Source organism: Zingiber officinale, chromosome 3B (assembly GCF_018446385.1).
Source record: "Zingiber officinale cultivar Zhangliang chromosome 3B, Zo_v1.1, whole genome shotgun sequence".
Lineage (NCBI taxonomy): Eukaryota > Viridiplantae > Streptophyta > Magnoliopsida > Zingiberales > Zingiberaceae > Zingiber > Zingiber officinale.
In genome coordinates, this window is record NC_055991.1 from 131,560,361 (window position 1) to 131,569,379 (window position 9,019).

Sequence of the window (9,019 nt, forward strand, 5' to 3'; positions counted from 1 at the left end):
GAGCTCTATACAAAGGGGGATCCAAGGTTCAGCGGAGGTATGCGATAATCTATTGTTGCTGCTACTATTCGCTACTTTGCTATATATGCTTCCACACATCACCGGTGATTGACTTGAGCGTCGGGCGAACATCGTCGGGGACCCCTTCCCTGGCTCGGCATTGACGCAGTTGTGATTGTAGGATCTCGAGGAGTCGACACATGGTCAATCGGAGCACTACGCCCCTAATTTCCATCACCTCGACTATCGGACAGGATCAAGATCTATCAACCGATTTTAGTCGAAATTAGCTGATGGATTTTTCAAACAGAATAAAATCGATTCGACGGGAAAAAAAAATCAATCGACTAATTTATTTTTTTAATCAAATTAATTTAAAGAGGGTAAAATAAAAAGTAGATACACGATCTAGAAATTTTAAAATTATAATATGTGATTTAAATATTTTAAAAACTTATCAAGATTCGATAGATGCTATAAAAAAAACATCAGTTCAAACCGCTACGGCCCATTGACCGGCTCGACTCGGTTACGGATCCTGACCGGATCCGATTCGTCGGGTCTTATAAATAACCACCGCCGAATCGCTTTCGCGAACCCTCTCCTAAACCATGTCCGGTGCTTCTCCAGCCTCAACCTCCATGGCTCCTCCGCCGACCTCAGCCTCCATGACTCCTCCGCCGACCTCAACTCCAATGACTCCTCCGCCGAATTCGGTTGTCGTAAAGCCGGTGATTGTCAGGGTTAAGAGGAAGGCTTCCCAAGCTAGAATTGACGGCTTCTGTGAGTTATTCTTTCTTCCTCTGTCTTTTGTATTTTGGTTTGGATATAGTGTGGAGGGGAAGGGACACTATGAGATAATATAGGTGTTTTTTTGGTGTTTTTGCACTAATAGGGTTGGAGATTAATGAAAAACCGCTTAAGAAACCATTCTTGGATCTTGAAAGTCTCTCTATATCTGATTCCGACACAAAAAAAGGTATGCTTGGTCCTTTCTTATGTTATTTTATTTACTGTTTTTCAATGGGATTATCATAGAGAAATTCGAAAAATGAATTCTACCTACGTAAACTGTTTGTTCTTTAGTTATCAGGGATTCTGAAAGAATGAATCAAACTGAAATGGGCTAACATTTACCTCATCTGTTATTAGCTTATATCAATTTATAAATGCTGTTGAATATGAGTATGGTTTTTGTAACCATGATGCCAACAAAACAAGTTTTCAATGATTCATTGTGATGCTGCATAGCCTTTGATTTAGTATCTCTTACATACATCTGAAATTATCCTGTCTCCATGTCTTGTTCAACCACAAGAATTTCTGTTCTGGCTATGGCTAGTGTGCCCTAGTCCTACAAGAGCAGGCAGTTTGTAAATTCATCTCGGTCTTTTGTATTTTTAATCTGTTCAATTTGGAAATATCTGATTCCATAGATTTATATGTTGTACTTACTTTTCCATTCCTCATTCATGAAGCAGTTTGTGCGTACAAGTGCAGACTGAAGGAAAGTGCATTTCATGAGAATTAGGCCTGGTTTCCTATAAGAGACTAGTTAGATAAAGAAAAAAGAGTAAGGAAAAAGATTCATAGAAAAAGCACTTGAAAATATTTCTCCAGTCTTCATTTTCTTATATGGAAGAAAACGAAGCATGGTTCCCTTTGTATCTGATGTATTGGAAGATTTTTAAACATTAGATAAAATGGAAGAGACTTGATTCAGACAGGATAATTAGAATGGTTGTGAATATTTTGTTCATCGGGTTAACAATGATGACCTACCTTGTAGTAGTTTCAACAATGGTGTTCATATTAGGATCATTTAGGGTCCGTTTTGGCTTTGCTCTCCTTGTAAGTTGTAATTCCTGGATCATATTGGTAGAGTTTTTTATATTTTGGTGAAACGGAAGGGTAAACTTTTCTAAAATGCACAAAATGATGTAAATTTGCAAATGTAAAAAGCTGTTGGAGAAACTTGAGGATTTCCTTATAAGTTTGTAACTGAATAAGTCTTACAAGTGATAGCCTTCATTTTCTGTGTTTTGATTTGTAATTCTCTGATAAGTTGCTTTGATTCACTTCCTATTTTGTGAACATATTGACTGAACATTTCTCATTAATGAGTCTTCTAAAATGCATTTTCAGAGGTGCTTGCGACTAAAAAAATGTTGGTTCACCATCTTGAGACAGTTGGACAGTCCCAGTCTATTAAAGATGCGTTGCATTCTGTTCTGGTCAGCACCTAAATACCTAGCATTTGTTTCTCCATTAACATCTGTTGTCATATGGTTTGAGAAATGCTTAGATTTTAATATGGTTCCTTTTTCTTCTGCTTGTTTACATTAAGACAGTAAATGATGCTCAAGTATTTACTGCAAATTGAGTAGCCCGATAAATTTTTTCAACATATCACTTCCTTTCTTTTTTGGAGATATGAATGCACTTTTGCCTTCTGAAATGATGTTTATCAAGATAAAGTGGTCGAACAAAGCAATGCCAAATTTTAAGGCTTGCCTATTTCTGTCTCTGTCCTACATTTATTTTTTGTTTTTTTGTAAAAAGGTTCTTTCATGCTTATAACTAAATATTTCCTATGGACACTTGCTGGTCCTGTCCACGTACAGGATTCTTAATTTCTTATACATCTCCTGCCTTTTAGTTTTATTGATTAAAAGTTTCTTCATTGTCTTACATATTTAATTCATGTTCTGAAAGTGATGTTTTGTATTCTCTTTTCTTAGTCCGAGTACTTCCCGAGCAAATGTTATTCACTCAGTACCAATTTTCATTGAATAATAAAATATTTTATGTTTGTGAAATATGGAAGTAGGGAAAGGAACTAAAGTTCAACTTATTTAATGAAGCAAAGGTGATTTCGCTTACCTCGAGCGCCCCTCATCGCCGGCCCCACAGTGAGATGAAAGGAGGTAAATTACGGTACCGAACGGCCTCCTAGGTGGGAGGGCATTTAATCCTCAGGGGAATTAATCTCCGCGGGAATCAACCCTTGCCCAATGAAGCAACTCTGCCACCTGAGTACCAACTCGGCTACACTAATGGGGGCAAAGTTTAGTTTATTTAAGCTATTATATGTGATGTATTTAACTTCTAGGAAAATTATGAGGTTGTACTTCAACCGAGTTAGATGAATTTGGTTGAGATTTGGAACATTTTGTAATCGCCTGCATTAACTAAGAGACTATTTTTATTTATATCTCATTATTGGCAGTTCAAAGAGCCTGCTCTTGAAGTTAAACTGCATATTTGACCCAGTAGCAACCTTCCAATAATCCGTTAGTAATCTTCTTTTCTCCGTTTTTTCCCACCCAGCAGCAATCTTCGAATAATACACAAGAGGAGTTTAAGAGGAGATCTAAGGAGCGTAGAAGTTTGCTTAAAGCCGATAAGGTAATACTATCAATTCAATTGCTTGCATTACGCCATCAAGGAGATATCTTTACCTAAACCTGATTTTGCTGAAATGTTCTCGATTTAACTGCTACATTTGCCTTTGATTTATGGCCTCTATTATCAGCATTGCTAAACTGGCACACAATTATATGCACTTTCTTCAATGTATTCTCACACGGTTTCTACCTTAATCATAAAACTGCCAAAAGTATGTATTTTCCACAATGCAGTTCTCACTTGGAATTGATTTTTAGTTATTTATATATTATATATATTTTCTATGCACTAAAAGATGGACGATTAGGTTGCTTGAGGATTGGCACAGATTTGTACTTTGCTTTAACTGATGCATAGTCGATGCATTAATAGCTGGATTTGTTTAGATATTAGTAGCTAAAAATGAAAGTGATCATATATTGGAGGGTTTGCTTCAATACATTAATAGCTGGATTTGTTTAGATATTAGTAGCTAAAAATGAAAGTGATCGTATATTGGAGGGTTTGCTTCAATATCTAGCTGATAGCATTTAATTTCTTTCTGAGTAAGGTTAAAGCTATCTCTTTTACTACTAATATCAAGCTCATAATTTTATTACCCAAGGTTGGAACAAGTTAGTCGATAGCATTTTTTTATATGGCAAAATTGTCTCTGTCTATCTAAAATATGCTGTTTTGCAAATGCTCTAGCCTCAAATAAGACATTTTGTTGAGAGTAGGGGGGAAAATAGTGAAGAATTGCTCAGATCCTGTTCTTATTTCCTCGTATATGTTAAACAAAATTTTCATTTAATGGTTCATTTCGGGCATGCCTTGTAAAAGACAAGTAGGCATATATTCTCTAATTTGTGACACACCAAAGTTACCATTTGATCAATTTGATATATTATATTGAAACTAATTAATTAAATGAGATACTTGAAAATGAGACATTGGATAAAATCCTTTCAGCCTTCTAAAATCAATAAGAAGAATTAGAGCCTACAGCCAATTAGCAGTCAACTACTCTAACACTGATTTAATGAGGATCATTGGAAGGTTCAACCTCATACAATACCTTTTCTCTATTGAAGCTGCAAAGGTGATTCTGGTTCTTCCCAAAATCACTTGCAAAAATAAATTATTGGTCTCTCTTTTTTTTTACTAATGTTCCTGCCTTTGTAATTTTTTTTGGAAAATGTACTGCTGTTTTTCTTCAAATAATAGATTAAATTGTTGTCACTTTGTGCAGAAACATGATCAATTGCTGTCTGTGGCTAGGAAAGAGCATGAGGTAGATCATTTACTTTATCATGTTACTGAATGCTTATCGCAACTTCTCCAGTTTAGCGGCTTCTAAAGTGTATCTTCCATTGTTATCAATTGGAAGCAATGCACACTTGACTTTCTTGATTTTGTGTTGGATGTCTTATAATGTAACCTTTATTTTACTATTTTTGAATTAGCTTTTATTCTCTTACACATTTAGGTTCAACTATTTTGTTGGAATCATGCAACCTTAGAATTTTATAAGCGGATACACCAATTACACATAGGACAAACAAGATCATTGATATGTGATAAGATGATTTTTCATTCTTATGATGAGTGAGAAAATGGAAGGATAGTTTTATTTTTATATACTCTTCACAAGATCTCACTGCGCACAAGGTATTGAATGACTTACAAAATTATTTAACATGATATTGAAAACGAAAATAATGCTTGATCAATGGAGGATAAGTACTCTCGTTCCCTTATATAAGAACAAGGAAGACATACAAAATTGTGCAAACTATAGGGGTATTAAACTAATGAGTCATACTATGAAACTTTGGGAAAAAGTAATAGAAAAAAGATTAAGGAAGGAGACAACAGTGACAGAAAATCAATTTGGGTTCATGCCTGGAAGGTCGACAATAGAAGGTATACATCTCCTTAGACAATTAATTGAAAAATATCGGGAGCAAAAACAAAATCTACACATGATATTCATTGACTTAGAAAAATCTTATGATAGAGTCCCAAGAGAAATTATATGGAGAATTTTAGAAAAGAGAGGTGTTATTAGCATAGCATATATTGTAACAATTAAGGATATGTATGAGGATGTAACGATAAAGTAAAGACTTCAGGTGGATCAATTGAAAGATTTCCAATAAAGATAGGGTTACATAAGGATCAGTCCTAAGTCCCTATCTTTTTACACTAATTATGGATGAACTCATACACATTCAAGACACATTATGATGGTGCATATTGTTTCGATATTATTTTGGTAGATGAGACACATGGAGTAAATGCTAAGCTAGAATCTTGGAGGAAACATTGGAAGTAAAAGTTTAGTAGATTAAAGACAGAATATATGGAATTTAAGTTTAGCAATATTAGAAGTAATGAAACAATTGCTAAGATAGGAGAGGACGAGTTGCCCGGAACCGAGAGATTTAAATATTTAGGATCATTTTTACAAAATGATGGAGGGATTGAGAGAGATGTCTTACATAGAATACAAGCAGGATGGGTGAAATGGAGGGGAGCATCGGGTGTTTTATGTGACCGTAAAGTACCTCTTAAACTTAAAGGTAAGTTTTATAAAACCGCAGTTAGACCTGTTATGTTATATGGAGCTGAATGTTGGGCTATGACTCGAGCACATGAGCAGAAGATGAGAGTTGCAGAGATGAGGATGTTAAGGTGGATGTGTGGACATACGAAGATGGACAAAATAAGAAATGAGAGCATTAGAGAGAAAGTCAGAGTTGCATCTATTGAGGACAAACTCCGAGAGACGTTTAAGATGGTACGGACATGTACTTAGACGACCAATAAATGCTCCAGTTAGGCGATGTGAAACTATGATAAACATGCATATCAAACGAGGAAGAGGAAGACCAAAAAAGACTTGGTTAGCAATAATAAAACAAGATAAAATTTATTTAAATATAGATGATGATATAATAGGAGATAGAGCTTAATGGCGTAAAATGATTCATACAGCCGACCCCACCTAGTGGGAAAAGGCTTGGTTGTTGTTGTTGTATACTCTTCACAAGATCATTGAAGGGGAGCCTTGGCGCAACGGTAAAGTTGTTGCTTTGTGATCAAAAGGTCACGAGTTCGAATTTTGAAAACAGTCTCTTGCAAAAAAAAGCAGGGTAAGGTTGCGTACAATGGATCATTCCTCGGGACCCCGCATAACGGGAGCTTCGTGCACCGGGCTGTCTTTTTTTTTTTCACGCTTGATTATCATATATCTAGTTGTTATATCTGAAAGTTAGTTGATTAATTTCCTCCCAGCCAAACCAATTGCTCTATTACTGTCTTATATATTCTAATCTTTTTGGTGTGGGACCGACTTGAATATTGCAAGATCATTAGAATGATTTTGACTATCAGTTGTTGTCAGTTTGCATACTTGTGTGGCTTTATCGTGAGATGCTTCATCTCCAATTCATGATAATCCAATATCTGATTTTGATGATTTTATTCCCAAAATAATGTAGTTAAGTTGTATTAAATCTTATAGGATCTTGCTAGAAGTGCCCGATTTGAACAAATATGGAAGAGAAGGCGAAGCATAGATGTAGAAGAAAGCTCTTTGCGTGAAGTATATCATCTATATGATGTTGTTCAAGTCGATGCTGAGGATGAAACTCGCCGAAAGCAAAAGCCCATGTAGATTTAGTATTCAGTGTTTCTACTGCTGCTTTTTATCATCTCTCTGGTTTATTGTAGAGGTTTTTGAATGCAGACATGCTCCTGACGGTGATGCTGCAGTTTTGCACAACTATTTGCCACTTATAAGAGAATTCCTTCCAGAAGCTGCTGAAGAGATTGAACATGAAATAGAGACTACCGAAGGTTCCATCTTCCCATCGTCCTTATCTTCCAGTAGCAAATTGATGTTATACTTTTTTTAATCTCCTTTATTGGTGAATTATCACATTATATTCTTTTGTTGTAATATGATACATTTTATTTTCTTTATTGGCTAAACAAAATCAGTATATGCACAAGAAGCGAAATATTGATATCGTTTGTTATCAGTGTAGTAATTTGATTCTTTCTTACTAGGGTAACTTAGCATCTGTTTAGAAAATTGTAACTTGCTAGTCTAACTTTAGATGCTTACAAACAAGAAGCCCAATTTACATATAGTCAAAAATCTTCCATGAGGTTTTTTATGATCTTCTTAACTTTATTTATATTCGTGATATTATATATAGTTCAACTTGATTTGGTAATCTGATTCACTGCTAAATTGTTTTTCCTTTTTTTCCCCCTAACAGACAACTTTGTTTATGACTTGTACACTGTCGGCTACAATATGGGCACAGGCACGGATACATCGGAGTATCCACTGTATGAATATGGACATTTGATTACTCATAGCTTGCTGATGAATTTGAATTTTGGTATTCACTATGTATGGTTGCTGCAGTGTGCAGGTTGATGATGATGAGTGTTACGATGACCCACTACAATCAGATTATGAGAGTGACGATTCAAATGGTATGTGCATATTTTCTTTTCCTTTACTCACGTCTGTCGTATGATAATGTCACTGATTAGTAATACTTGCTTATTTACAGCCGAGGACAATCCAAGGAATGATTATCCTGATGAAGAGTCATCGGAAGATGTTGAGAATGAAGACCCTTTCATTGACTTGGAAGATTCCAATTCAGATTATGAACAAGAAGAAATTTATCGTGAAGAGGAAGATGGAGAGAACTGGAGATGGGAATATCGTTGATTTGTTTACTATGCATGTGTGAAACTGAAGCAATCATTTCAGTGATTGTCTCGTTATGCTGTCCATGTTTTGTCTGTTGATTGTTGTTAACGGCTGCTCAAGTTGGCCGTCCTTGGTCGGTTTGACGGTGAATGTAATAGAATACTGTCTTCATCGCTATAGAAACTAGTGTAGATGAGCCAAGTTTGGGAAAAATTCAATTTCCATGCTTGCAATGCCGAGGCTAATAAGCTACTGTATTGTCTACCATGTCACATATAAATTACAATCTCTTTTAGTTCAGTTAGTTGGATGTTAATAGTGAAGGAATTTTTCGTGAACACACAAGCTTAATTTCTCCTTAGTATGGGCCTTCATTTTTGTTACCAGAACTCATAGGCTTTGTCAATTTAAGTTTTCTTTAGAGTTGAGTTCTTTCTCCTCCTAGTCGCCTATTGCCTACTCGGGCTCTTCTCCCTTTGCCTTCGTGACGGAAACTTCGATCGTCCTCTGGTGTGCTCTTTCGAGAGTCAAGTCAGTGCTGGGCTATGAAATGAAATTCACAAAAACATGAGAGACGAAATGTTCGAGAGAGATTGTTGGTGGAGAAGAGTTGTCTCCGCGTGCACTTCCATTGGTCCTTATATAGCAGACAAAATGAGAATGGAATCTCCATGTGGATTGTCACATGAGCAAGATGGTGGTTGCAGGCTGGTCGCATGAAGGTAGGGCACTAGGGATGACAACCGTTGGATGGTACCTTTTGATATTGTCGGGCTGTTGGCCAGGTGCACAAGTTGTCAGAGGGTGAGGCTGAGTAGTCAGTTGTTGTCAATAGTCGACTAGCTTCCGAGTCCGGGTGGGATGCCGTGGGACGAAGGTTGAGTGCTCGAG

At 36.3% G+C, this 9,019-nt stretch overlaps 1 protein-coding gene across 2 annotated transcripts; it reads left to right on the forward strand.

Moving 5' to 3' along the window:
• The first annotated feature begins 605 nt into the window (after nt 1-605).
• Nucleotides 606-8,444, forward strand: LOC121967796 (RNA-directed DNA methylation 4-like). 2 transcript variants are annotated; one of them, XM_042518247.1, is made up of 10 exons: nt 606-783; nt 896-979; nt 2,146-2,234; nt 3,331-3,408; nt 4,640-4,681; nt 6,917-7,065; nt 7,142-7,251; nt 7,680-7,752; nt 7,832-7,902; nt 7,983-8,444. In XM_042518247.1, the coding sequence occupies exons 1-10, from the start codon at nt 612-614 to the stop codon at nt 8,144-8,146; spliced, it is 1,032 nt and encodes a 343-aa protein (XP_042374181.1). In that variant the 5' UTR covers nt 606-611; the 3' UTR covers nt 8,147-8,444. The 2 variants fall into 2 exon arrangements, with proteins under 2 accessions (XP_042374181.1, XP_042374182.1); XM_042518248.1 differs by having other exon boundaries at nt 3,334-3,408.
• The last annotated feature ends 575 nt before the right edge of the window (nt 8,445-9,019 follow it).

Coding starts and splice junctions, on each gene's coding strand:
- LOC121967796 (XM_042518247.1), top strand. CDS start 612: ATGTCCGGTGCTTCTCCAGCCTCAACCTCCATGGCTCCTCCGCCGACC. Junction 980..2,145: donor TGATTCCGACACAAAAAAAG/GTATGCTTGGTC, acceptor ATGCATTTTCAG/AGGTGCTTGCGACTAAAAAA. Junction 7,066..7,141: donor CGCCGAAAGCAAAAGCCCAT/GTAGATTTAGTA, acceptor TTTTGAATGCAG/ACATGCTCCTGACGGTGATG.